At 43.7% G+C, this 12428-nt stretch overlaps 1 protein-coding gene across 1 annotated transcript in view; it reads left to right on the forward strand.

Moving 5' to 3' along the window:
* TGFBR2 (transforming growth factor beta receptor 2) overlaps nucleotides 1–8704 on the forward strand; it is a 106584-nt gene extending 97880 nt beyond the window's left edge. Inside the window, exons 6-7 of the mRNA XM_007516856.3 lie at nucleotides 2993–3120; nucleotides 6015–8704. Coding sequence (XP_007516918.1) covers nucleotides 2993–3120; nucleotides 6015–6194 — 308 coding nt within the window. The 3' untranslated portion in view covers nucleotides 6195–8704. The remainder of the gene's footprint in view (nucleotides 1–2992; nucleotides 3121–6014) is intronic.
* Nucleotides 8705–12428: the final 3724 nt, after the last annotated feature.

The following is a 12428-nucleotide window of genomic DNA, read 5'->3' on the forward strand; positions in this document are numbered from 1 at the left end:
ACAACCACTCCTTGCTGGTTATGTTAATCGACCACTACAAGAACTGCTTGCTTTTTTTTTTTTTTTTCTGCCTCCAGGGTAATCGCTGGGGCTCGTGCCTACACTATGAATCCACTGCTCCTGCTGGCCATTTTTTCCATTTTTTTATTGGACAGGACAGAGAGCAATGGAGAGAGGAGGGGAAGACAGAGAGGGAGAGAGAAAGACACCTGCAGACCTGCTTCACAGCTTGCAAAGCGACCCCTCCCTGCAGGTGGGGAGCCAGGGGTTGGAACCAAGATCTTGTGCTGGTCCTTGGGCTTTGTATTACGTGCACTTAAACCGGTACATCACCACCCGACTCCCCCCCAAATGCTCTTAATCACAAGAGAGCATCATACTATTTGTTTAGATTAGATGCAAGGTAACTTAGAAGGAGAACACAGAGGTCGTTCAGCCCAGCCCGTTCATTTCACAGAAGAAAGGAGGGTGTCGGAGTAAGCCCTCAATGGGAGCCAACTCTTATTCTCTCTGATTCTCAGTTCTTTGATTTCACTTGAATTTGACCCAGTTCATGTTTACCAAAAGCTTACTATAAAAGAAAGAGAAGGAGAGAGAAAGATAGACACCTGCAGACTTGCTTCACCACTGGTGAAGTGACCGCCCTGCTAGTGGGGAGCGGGGAAGGGGGGCTCAAACTGGGATCCTTGCGCTTTGTACTATGTGTACTATGTGTGCTTAACCCGCTGCGCCAACACCCAGCCCCACTTTGTGGTTTTCACATCTACCCAGAATGCCTGCATTGGCACTATGGATGTGATCTGAAATTAATTAAATCTTTCTTTCTTTCTTTTTTTTTTTTGCCTTCAGGGTTACTGCTGGGGCTCAGTGCCTGCACCACAAATCCACTGCTAGTGGAGACCTTTTTTTTTTTTTTAATCTTTTGTTGCCCTTGTTTTATTGTTGTTGTGGTTGTTATTATTATTGTGGTGGTGTTGTTGAATAGGACAGAGAGAAATGGAGAGAGGAGGCGAAGACAAAGAGGAGGAGAGAAAGATAGACACCTGCAGACCTGCTTCACCGCTTGTGAAGCGACCCCCCTGCAGGTGGGGAGCCAAGGGCTCAAACTGGGATCCTTATGCCGGTCCCTGCACTTTGCGCCATGTGCGCTTAACCCATTGTGCTATCTATTGCCCGACCCCCAAATCATTCTTTCTTTAATAAATCATTTATCAGGATCCTATTATCTTAGAGGCCCTGTTGTGAATGCTAAGGACACAAAACTAAGAAAGAATCCTGGAACCTGCCCCCAATCCTCATGTTGAGACAACCAGACAATTATAGTAAATCTGGTGCATATGAAATAGAGTTCTGTAAAAAGCAAGAATGGCTTTAAAGGGTGCTCAAGCAAGTTTTTTCTGAAGAAATTGACCTTACTTGAACTTGAAAGCTTTCATGAAGCATTTACGTTATCCTGTTCTTTGCTATTTAGGAAGTACCATTAAAGGAAAATTATCTGTTAAATTTTTGTTTGTTCAAACTGTTATTTGTCTGTCTCTTCTGTCACCCCAATGAAACGGTATTTCTCAAGTTTGTTTCATCACTGCTATCATAGAGGTCTTCTAGACATTGTTCCCCTTGAATTGTCCTGTGTGACAAAATACACACAATATAAAATCAGCAATTAACCATCTTCAAGTGTACAGTTATTTATGTTGTTATGCAACTACCACCATTATCCACTTCCAGAAATCAATCTCTCATCTTCCCCAGCTGAAACTATCTATTGAGCCATACTCCCCAGCCTCTTCAGCCCAGACTCTGAAAGCCACTATTCTGCTTGATACCTCTGAAAAATTATCCTATCCAAGTGTCTTGTATATATGTAATCAGACAGGATTTGGTCTGGTTTGTTTCACTTCACAGAATGTGTTCCAAGCTCATTCATGCTATAGCATGTACTATAATTTTATTCCTCTTATGGCTGAATGTCCCTGTGAAATTGAAAAGCACGTAGTAAGTGTCTGTGTACACTAGGCCTGGGGGGGGGGCATAAGCAATTGTAGTATATAAGATTTCCCCACCTCTCAAGAATCATTTCCCCCATTGAGACCACATCACCCTTTTAAGATGGCTCTGGTTGTTCATTCTCTCCCAAACTGTAGCATAATACCTCATACACAGTAAGTGTTCACATAACTTGCTATTTCTCAAGTTCTTTTCACTCCTTCCTTTTAATTTAATTTAATTTTTAATGTTTTACAGTCAACAGTAAAATAGAATAGTTTGTACATGCGTAACATTTCCCAGTTTTCCGCATAACAGTTCAACTCCCACTAGGTCCTCCTCTGCCATCCTGTTCCAGGACCTGAACCCTCCTTCCTTTTAATTTTAATCCACTGTACTAAAAAGCATCCTTAAAGAAATCACAGCTCTGTTTTATGTTCCGAGCTTTATGACACCAACCAGATAGCTCAGCAACATACTTCCTTATTCCTGTTGCACACAGTTTTTTTTTCCTTATAAACTGGAAGTATTGACAAGACCATAGGATAAGAGGGGTACAATTCCATATAATTCCCACTACCAGAACTCCATATCCCACCCCCTCCCCTGATAGCTTTCCTATTCTTTATCCCTCTGGGAGTATGGACCCAAGTTCATTGTGGGATGCAGAAGGTGGAAGGTCTGGCTTCTGTAGTTGCTTCTCTGCTGAACATGAGTGTTGGCAAGTTGATCCATATTCCCAGCCTGTCTCTTTCTTTCCCTAGTGGGGCAGGGCTCTGGGCAGATGAGGCTCCAGGACACAGGTGAGGTCATCTGCCCAGGGAAGTCAGGTTGGCATCATAATAGCGTCTGGAAACTGGTGGCTGAAAATGAGTTAAGATATAAAGAACAAATTGTTGACTAATCATGAACCTAAAGGCTGGAATGTTGCAGATGAAGATTTGGGGTCTCCGTTTTGGACAATGCTAATTTCTTACTGGTCCCCTGTCTGTTGCTTTCTCAATAGAAGTGAAAGACTATGAGCCTCCATTTGGGTCCAAGGTGCGGGAGCATCCGTGTGTTGAAAGCATGAAGGACAACGTGTTGAGAGATCGAGGGCGGCCAGAAATTCCCAGCTCCTGGCTCAACCACCAGGTAAGGAGTGACTGCTTCCAAGGACAAGGCAGACAGACTTGTTCCTAAGTAGTCCAGTGGGTGAGTAATAGGTAGTTCTGGGAGATGAGCTTCAATCCAGGGCATGTCCCTTCTGTGACCTTATTAGGTTTTATTGTATCAAGACAATTTCAGTAAAGTGGGATGGTTCTGTTTATGTCAGGAAAGGCCACTCAAAGAAAGCTCACAGAAGGGGGCCAGGCGGTAGTGCAGCAGGGTAAGTGCAGGTAAAGCACAAGGACCAGCGTAAGGATCCAGGTTCGAGCCCCCGGCTCCCCACTTGCAAGGGAGTCGCTTCACAGGTGGTGAAAAAGGTCTGAAGGTATCCATCTTTCTCTCCCCCTCTCTGTCTTCCCCTCCTATCTCCGTTTCTCTCTGTCCTGTCCAACAACAACGACATGAATAACAACATTAATTATAATAACTACAACAATAAAAAAGGGCAACAAAAGGAGAAAAAAGCAAGTAAAAAAAAAAAAAAAGAAGAAGAAATCTCACAGATACTCCCAGTGAAGGTCTTTTGTCATAATAACACCCTTCTTGGTAAATTCTTTGCTTCCTCTTGCCCCTGTGCTTTTCTATGGGGGGCTGGAGGGTAGCGTTTTGTTTAAGGTATTTCCCAATGAGTTCAAAGTGTTTTCTTCTGGGAATCTCCCCCCTAGAAGGGAGTACTTAGCATGAAAGCTAAGCCAAATTTATGAACCAGCTGGTCTAAAGTTGATCCTGTGAACTCAGATCTCAGCTGTGCACACAGCTGGGAAAAGAGAAGATCAGCTCCTCACTCTGAAATAAAAGAAAGTAGAGACAAGGGAAATGTAGGCCACCTAAAGAGGAATTCTTTTTTTTATTTTAATTTTTTAAATTTATTTATTATTGGATAGAGACAGAAATTGAGAGGAGAGGAGAGACAGAGAGAAAACTGCAGCCCTGCTTTACCACCTGCAAAGCTTCCCCCCTGCAGGTAGGGATCAGGGATTTGAACCCAGGTCCTTGTGCACTGTAGTGTGTCTACTTAATCAGGTGCACCACCGTCTGGCCCCCTAAGAGGAATTCTTTCTCTAGAGAACACCGTGGCTTTTTTCTTTTTTTCTTTCTTTTCAAGAAATAGTAGGTGAGGCCATCCACAGCAAGGCTGTGGTTCTAGACTTCCAGGGAGACCCATCCAAATACTTTATTTAAGAGCATTCTGATGCCAGCCTGAGGTCAGAGAAAATGAAGAAAGTGAAAGAAGGACGTGAGAGTGAGAGAACTGGCACACCAAGAAAAGAGCCTCATGAATGAAAAAGTGAGAAGGAACAACACGCCCTGTCTCACATAATGCTGTTCTTTCTACTCTGTGAAACCTCCAGCTGATTCCTTTGGATAAATTGCCTTATCCGGAGAAGACTGGGGTGGGGGAGGTTAAGTTAGAGACTTCCTTTAGAGCCAGGCCGATTCAGAGAAACACTGAAGACCAAAGCAGGTACAGTCAGAACATGTGGGACAGGAAGTGAGTCGTCCGACTCCTAGCCTAGAGACCTGAGGACATGCTTTACTTACAGTGGGGAGAGCGAGGCCAGGCAATCCCAGACTCTCTCCCCCACCCTTGGTTGACTCAAATTATAAAACCATCTCCTGTAAACTCTGAAATCAGAAGGCACTAGTGTTGTATCTACACACTGTTGCCTCCTCTGCTGCACGGTTCTTGTAATGAAGCCATTATTCATGATGATAAAATTCTGGAAAGAATTTGCATGATGCATTTTTTTCTCTTAATGAGATTTGTTGCCCTATTGATTTCAAGTTAATGCTTAATATTTAATTGAATTTACTGCCTGTAATTACAGTGCCAGACTAAAATAAATGTTACTTGTATACCAACAATAACACTCCACTTGTAGCAGCGCCATCAATCAATACCATCAATTAGGGGAATTATACAATTAATTCAACATCATGAACTCACTCACAGAGCAGGTGTGTATGCGTGTGCTGTGTGTGTGAAGTGGTGTTACTGGTGTTAGAGGGGAGAGGGGGAAAGTGCTGGCCCTCAAGGATTTGCGTGTCTCACCAGGGGACAGTACTGCAGCTCAAGCTGGCAAGGACAGCCTTATCCCTCCCTTTTGGGCTATCTATTTTAGCCCTGCCTGCATAGCAACCCCCCAAAAGGGGGGGGACTTGGAAATAATAACAGAAATATTTGTACTGTCAAATCAAAGCCAAGGCCAGGAGAAAAGGCCTTTGCCAATGAAGTGGAAGGCATTTCCTGGACAGGTCTTTTGAATGGGGTCTTTATGGCAGGTTAGGTTGAACCTTCTGAAATGGCCAGGAGGCAAGCGCTTCTGACCTCTACAAAGAGCTGTTTCATAGAGTCCAGCTGGATTCTGTTGGAGAGAAGTGGGGTGTAGCAGAGGCATCTTGCATAGCTACTGGAAGCTGCTACTGAATCACTCCACAGAAGGTGTGGACTTAGGACATTAAGCCAGACTTACACCTGGAGCCACTGTGAAAGGGTATATTCAGCCCTGTTCAGACAGAGCCATGTATGTGATTCCAACTATAAGATCCACTGGAAAAGGCAGAATTGTAGGCGATGGTGAGATGATTCATCCTATGATGATAGCAGAAGCGTGGTGGGGAGTGGTGGATAACAAACACCCTGTGGAGATCAGGTGCCACTAGAGCAGATGAGTACATCGGGTTTCCAGGGTGGTCACAGGCACCCAGCAGCCCCTTCTTTCCATTGGAAGTGTCGGGCCTGTTGCCATGAGCACTCTGCCAAATGCACAGGCTCTGCGACTCCGGGCCTGCTCTGTGGGGATGGGCTCAGCAGGCCTCCTTGCCCTCCATGGAACCCAGCCACTCAGGCAACCTATGGACTTTCTCTCCCCCTGCAGGGTATCCAGATGGTGTGTGAGACCCTGACCGAGTGCTGGGACCATGACCCCGAGGCCCGACTCACAGCCCAGTGTGTGGCAGAGCGCTTCAGTGAGCTAGAGCACCTGGACAGACTCTCAGGAAGGAGCTGCTCCGAGGAGAAGATTCCAGAAGATGGCTCACTGAACACTACCAAATAGCTCTTCCGGGGCACACTGGGCTGAGCTCAGAGGCCTCGCCTGTTACCAAAGAACAGAGGCAGCAGGAAACTGCCCCTAAACCAGTGCTTCCTGGCAACTCCAGGTTCCCTCTCTTCCCTGAAGGCTGTGGGGATTGAGCAGAAATGACAACAGCAGGGAGTGGGTGACATGAAGCATTCATTGCCTTTGACATTGTCTTAGGATAAGCTGTTAACACTTCTCAGGAAATGAGATTGATTTTTACAATAGCCAATAACATTTGCACTTTATTAATGCCTGTATATAAATATGAAATAGCTATGTTATATATATAAATATATATAAATCATATCTATATATATATACAGCCATACTCGGGAGAGAGGCAAGAAAAAAAGATCAAATATTCCCAGGAAATTGGCTTGATTGGAAAGCTCCAGAATGGAGCTTAGAAGAAAGGGATCCATGTCAGCCAGTATTAGCACTTAACAATCATGCAGGTGGTGGTTCTCTGATTCCACAAGGGGGACTTTGCATTAGAAGGAAGATGCCTTGTCTCAGATTCTGTTATGGCCATACTGCACTTGCTTTTGCAAAATATCCTCTGGGCCTGGGAGAGAGAGAATGTCCTCTCTGGCCATGGAGGTGATTAGAGTCGCACTGTTGGGGTTAGGACTGGGGAAACCAGGTTGTGGGGTTCCTGTGTGCTTCTCCTGGACTTTTCACTTGAGCTTCAAGCTCCACATCTGACTTGTAAACCACCTTCCTCCTCTAGTTAGAGCCTGCCCCACCTCTAACAGTTTAAATGCGTGGAGCCCCAGTTTGTAAAAACCAAAAACAAACAAGTGAAACCAAATTCCCCTCGTGATACTGCCACATTTTCTACTAATGAAAGATTATTTCTTTTAATTCCACTTTATACCTGTGTTGCTATTCTTAAGCTTAGCTCTTCTTTTCCTGAAAGGGAATGAATCTCCCCTCTATAGAGTTCCTCCTAGTTTGCTGAGTACATTTGGTCTGCGTCTCTAACTTTCTATGCAAACACTAGCGTTGTCCATCTTTCTGGGCTCCTGAATGTTCAAGTACATCTTGGCCAAGGATTCGAGCTGCACCTTATTGCCATAGTCAGAACTGTATGTTTGGACTTCCTGAGCATGTGTTTTTGCTTGACCGGTTCAGCACTTAGCTGAATTGAGCCACTTTTTTTTTTTTTAAATATTTGGAGATTTTGCAAAAATATTTGGATCCCCAAGTGAAGATAGATAGCAGATGGTTTCCATTTCTCTGGTGCACATCATTCAAAAATGAAAGTATAGGCACTCTTATCAATCTGCTTTACCACTTGCTGTAAACATTGGTATTTCCCACTGCTCACTCTTGCCCTGGTCTGGGGGTTCAACCTGCCCTTAACCACATTTCTCACATTTTTACCAGGAGCATGCATTCAGGCAGCCATTCCCTGGCTGTGCAATGTGATTCTGTTTCCCACTGTCTCCATGATCTGATGCTAAGATTTGAAGTTGATATATATATATATATCAACTTCAAAAGCATATATATATATATATATATGCTTCTTCTAGGTGGTTCCCTTGTGTTTGCGTACTAAGAGCTTCTCCCTCTTCATTTAGGAAGAGAATTCTTTATACCAAGAAGCTTTCCTTGTGGTTTCGGCCACACCATCACACCAGCCTTTGCAGAATTTGCTTTGCGAGGACTTGAATGTGGGATACCAGCCCCATTTAGTAGGAAACCAGTGTCCACTTGGACAAGAACAAAGAATGAGCTTTAATACTCCATAGGAAACTTGATAACTCACAACATGTATTAATGCTGCATATAACAAACTCTTTTCTACAAATGTTTTTGTAGCTACTTATTTTCAGCCAAATAGGAATATTAGCAAGGACTGGCATTGAGCAAAGTCAGCTCCAGTTAGGTTTTTGGAAGTTCTCCATCTCGTTGGGATTTGGGATGGATATACTGAAGTTGGGATTAGGTGGAATTTTCTAGGCACTTTGCTCTGTGTGGGTAGACTGAGTGAGTTAAGGATAATTTGGTTGCTGTACTGCCAAAGTGCCCAGAACTTCCAAGCTCCTTAGGACGCTTGGATGCTGTCCCAATAGCTGTTACTCATTGACCTCTAGTGGTGAATTTTCAGAATACTGGTCCATTAATGGGCTCTTCCAAAATCCAAAAGAGCTTTATCACTTCTGGGTCATTATCAGCATAAACTGGAATGTAGTGTCAGATGATACTGTGGCTTGTTTTGTTTATTTTTTTATTCAATAAAAAGACCAAGACTACATTCTGTCGTTCCTAAAAAACAAATAACTACTATGCAGAAAGGGAAAGTTTTATTCTTTTATGGAACATTTCAGCAGTACTCATGTATTAAAATAGGAATGTGAATGCTATATACTCTTTTTATATCAAATGTCTCAAGCACTTATTTTCATTCTATGCATTGTTTGTCTTTTTATATAAATAAATGTTTATTAGATTGAATAAAGAAAAAGATACTCAGGTCAGCTTCTTGTCTATTGTTCTATTCATAGATGTCTATTTGCCCTGTTTGGTTATTTTTCAGTTTTTATAGAAAAGGTCACATAACAAATCCTTTCCCACTTTTCCATATTTATTGGCTTCTTCAAAAGGCAGCTTCAGTCCTCTCTCTCTCTCTCTCTCTCTCTCTCTCAGATCTTAGTCTTATCTTTGGTAGTTACCAACTCCATCTTTCTTGTGGTTTTGTTCTTTTCTTGATAGGATGAGACAGAAACATATATAATGAGAGACACGTACATCACTCTTCCACAGCTTATGAAACTTCCCCTACAGGTAGGGCCCAGGCACTTGAACCCAGCTCCTAATGATTAGGAAGGCTTATACTCTCCCAGGGCAACTTCCACCTGGCTCCTCAAATGATGGTGGCCTGTCCCTCATACCAGGGCCCTGACTGTAGTCCCTCTGCATTCCCTGGTCACCATCTTGGCATGTCCCCCGACATGCTCTTGGGAGAGCAACCTCCAGCCATAGGACTGTGTCTTCCAAGGCTTGGCAGAGTTAAAGTTGTTAAGAACACATGCCTGTTTCTAGTAATTTCTGCCTTCCTCACTCCTAGCAGATCGTAGATTATGACTCACTAGGTGTCAAGCTTCCTACCTTTCCCTTCCTTTCTCTCTCTCTCTCTCTCTCTCTCTCTCTCTCTCTCTCTCTCTCTTTTGCCTTCAGGGTTATCGCTGGGGCTCAGTGCAGGAACTACTTCTCCACTTCTCTTGGTGCCCGCTTTCTCTTTTTTATTGGGTAGTACTGAGAGAAATTCAGAGGCAAGGGGAGAGAGAGAGACAGAGAGAGAGAGAGATGGAGACACATGCAGACCTGCTTCATTTTGCTCCTGAAGCGACCACGCTTCAGGTAAAGACCTGGGAGCTCGAACCAGGATCTTTGTGCAGGTCCTTGAGCTTCATACTATGTGCACTTAACCAGGTGCACCACCACTGGGCCCCTTCCTACTCAACCACAGCTTCCATTAGAGGGTTTTTTTTGTTTTGTTTTTTTTTCTGTCTCCAGGGTTATCGCTGGGACTCAGTGCCTGCACTATAAATCCACTGCTCCTGGAGGCTATTTTTTCCCTTTTGTTGCCCTTGTTGTTTATCATTATTATTATTGTTATTGCTGTCATTGTTGTTGGATAGGACAGAGAGAAATCGATAGAGGAAATGAAGACTGAGGAGGGAAAGACACCTACAGCTCTGCTTCACCGCTTGTGAAGCGACCCCCTCTGTAGGTGGGAAGCCAGGGTTTGAACCAGATTCCTTACACTGATCCTTACACTGGTCCTTGCGCTTTATGCCATGTGCACTTAACCCACTGTGCTACCACTGCCCCCCAGAGTTTTTTAGTCAGCTTATCTGCATCACCAGGTGAAAGTGTTTTAGGCAGCTAGTTCTAGGTCCTTGTGTTGGGTTCTCCCGTGATAGGAGGGTATATGTGATTTTCTATAAGCTACCTGTGTAGCATTTTCTCCTCTCTATAGAACCTAGGCCTCTATCATGCTATTTCACTACTCTGGGATGCTTTTTCTTTCTTTTCTTTTTTTTTTTAATTTGTTATTTATAGTATGTTACAACATTGTAAATGTGCACTGGGAATGATGGATTTGTAGTGCTCGTGCCAAGCCCCAGTGAAAAACCTGGTAGCAACTGAGAGAGAGAGAGACTGAGACTCACACCAACACATGTTCTTTCTAGTACAGCGGGAGCCAGGCTCAAACCTGGGCCATGCATATGGCAAAGAAAGTGCTCTACCCACACAACAAGCCTTGCTCTAGTAAGGTGTCAGCTGAACCAGTAGTATGCACGCTTTGTACACATGAGATCCCATGTTCATCCCCGCCACCACGTGCCAAGGAGTGGTGTTCTACACACAATAAATACATCTTTTTAGGTGGTTTAGTATACCCAGGGCAGCTTTTGAAAAGAGATGTGTACTTCAGACTGGTAGAATGATAAAGCTGTCCTGTGTAAGGTCATCTGAGGAAAACGTTCATCCATGAGGTACCTGTTGTGTCACGAGTTCCTCCTCCACAAATTCCATAAATTACAATCATGATGCTCATTATACAGATGAGAAGTCTCACTCCCACAACTTGAGTCAGAGGTCTAAGGTCTCCCCAAGTTGGAATCTGCGTATAAAACCAAGCTACTTGGGAAATGGAATTTGGACTCATAACTTGTAATTACACTTAGTACCTTTCTGTAGACTACACTGTCTCCTGGGGGAACCGGTCCACTCAGAGTGATGGGAGCACCACTCCATGATGGAGTAGCCCCCAATTTCATTTGTGTGGTTCATTCTCATCTTTTCCATGGGTCTGTGCTCAGTGAGGGTAGGGAAGAAAGAAACTCATTGCTCACCTGATAAGTGCTTGGCTGAATTCTTCCTGTGAAAACCATGAAAAGATGAATGAATATGCTTCAGTGTTTCCTAATGTGGAGAATATGCACTGACACTCTGACACTGGAGTTGCTTTGCAAATCACACCAATCTTTATAAAGGTAATTTCTGTGAGTTTGTTTTTAGTTGAAATATATTAGGAAAAATAAACACATTCAGCCTGAACTTTCACAAATACTATTACTTGAAATATAGCTGAATTAGGAAAAACTCACATTGGTTTTTGAAATGCATTAAGTAGATAATGGCATTTATTTTTTGGTAACTACAGGAAGAAATGTGAATGACAATAATTGAAGCTACAATGTTCTGCCCCAGAAAGCAAGTCATGTGAGTCGTAATATGTGTTAAGAGCCAAGTAAGTAGCAAGCATTTTCCTTTCACGGCATTTTTACCTGCGTTGATCTTCATTATAAACCAATGAGGGAGATTTGCCTCCATATTAGAGATGAGGAAACTAAGGCAGAGTGTGAGGTCTTGCTAAAAAAGTTTCCCCAAGGCTAGGTGGTAGCACATTGGGTTAATCACACACAGTGCGAAGCTCAAGGACTGGCGCAAGGATCCTGGTTCAAGTCCCAGGCTCCCCACCTGCAGGGAGGGTCCCTTTCCAAGCAGTGAAACAAGTCTGCAGGTGTCAATCTTTCTCTCCCCCTCTCTGACTTTCCCCTCACTTTCCCCTCCTCTTTCAGTTTCTCTCTGTCCTATCCAAGAACAACAATAATAATAGCAAAAATCACAATGGATAAAAGATGGCCACCAGGAACAGTGGATTCATAGTGCAGGCACCAAGCCACAGCAATAACCCTGGAGGCGAAATAAAATTAAATAGGGGGCCAGTGGTAGTGCCACAGGTTAAGCACACGTGGCGCGAAGCACACGGACCAGGGCAAGGATCCCGGTTTGAGCCCCTGCTCCCCACCTGTAGGGGGTTCGCTTCACAAGCGGTGAAGCAGGTCTGCAGATGTCTTTCTCTCCCCCTCTCTTTCTTCCCCTCCTCTCTCCATTTCTCTCTATCTTACCCAACAACAATGACAGCAACAATAATAATAATAACAACAACAGTGATAAACAACAAGGGCAACAAAAGGGAAAAAAATAGCCTTGAGGAGAAGTGGATTCATGGTGCAGGCACCGAGTCCCAGGGATAACCCTGGAGGCAAAAAAAAAAATTAAAAAAGAAAAAATAAAATAAAGTTTCCCACAGTTAGGTAGGCAGGATCTAAATGAAGGCAGTGGAAGGAACTTCAGAGCTCAGACTCCCCCCTTAAATATGGAATCAGAAGGAAAGATGGAGCATCC

The sequence above is a fragment of the Erinaceus europaeus genome, chromosome 21 (assembly GCF_950295315.1).
Source record: "Erinaceus europaeus chromosome 21, mEriEur2.1, whole genome shotgun sequence".
NCBI classification, from domain to species: Eukaryota; Metazoa; Chordata; class Mammalia; order Eulipotyphla; family Erinaceidae; genus Erinaceus; species Erinaceus europaeus.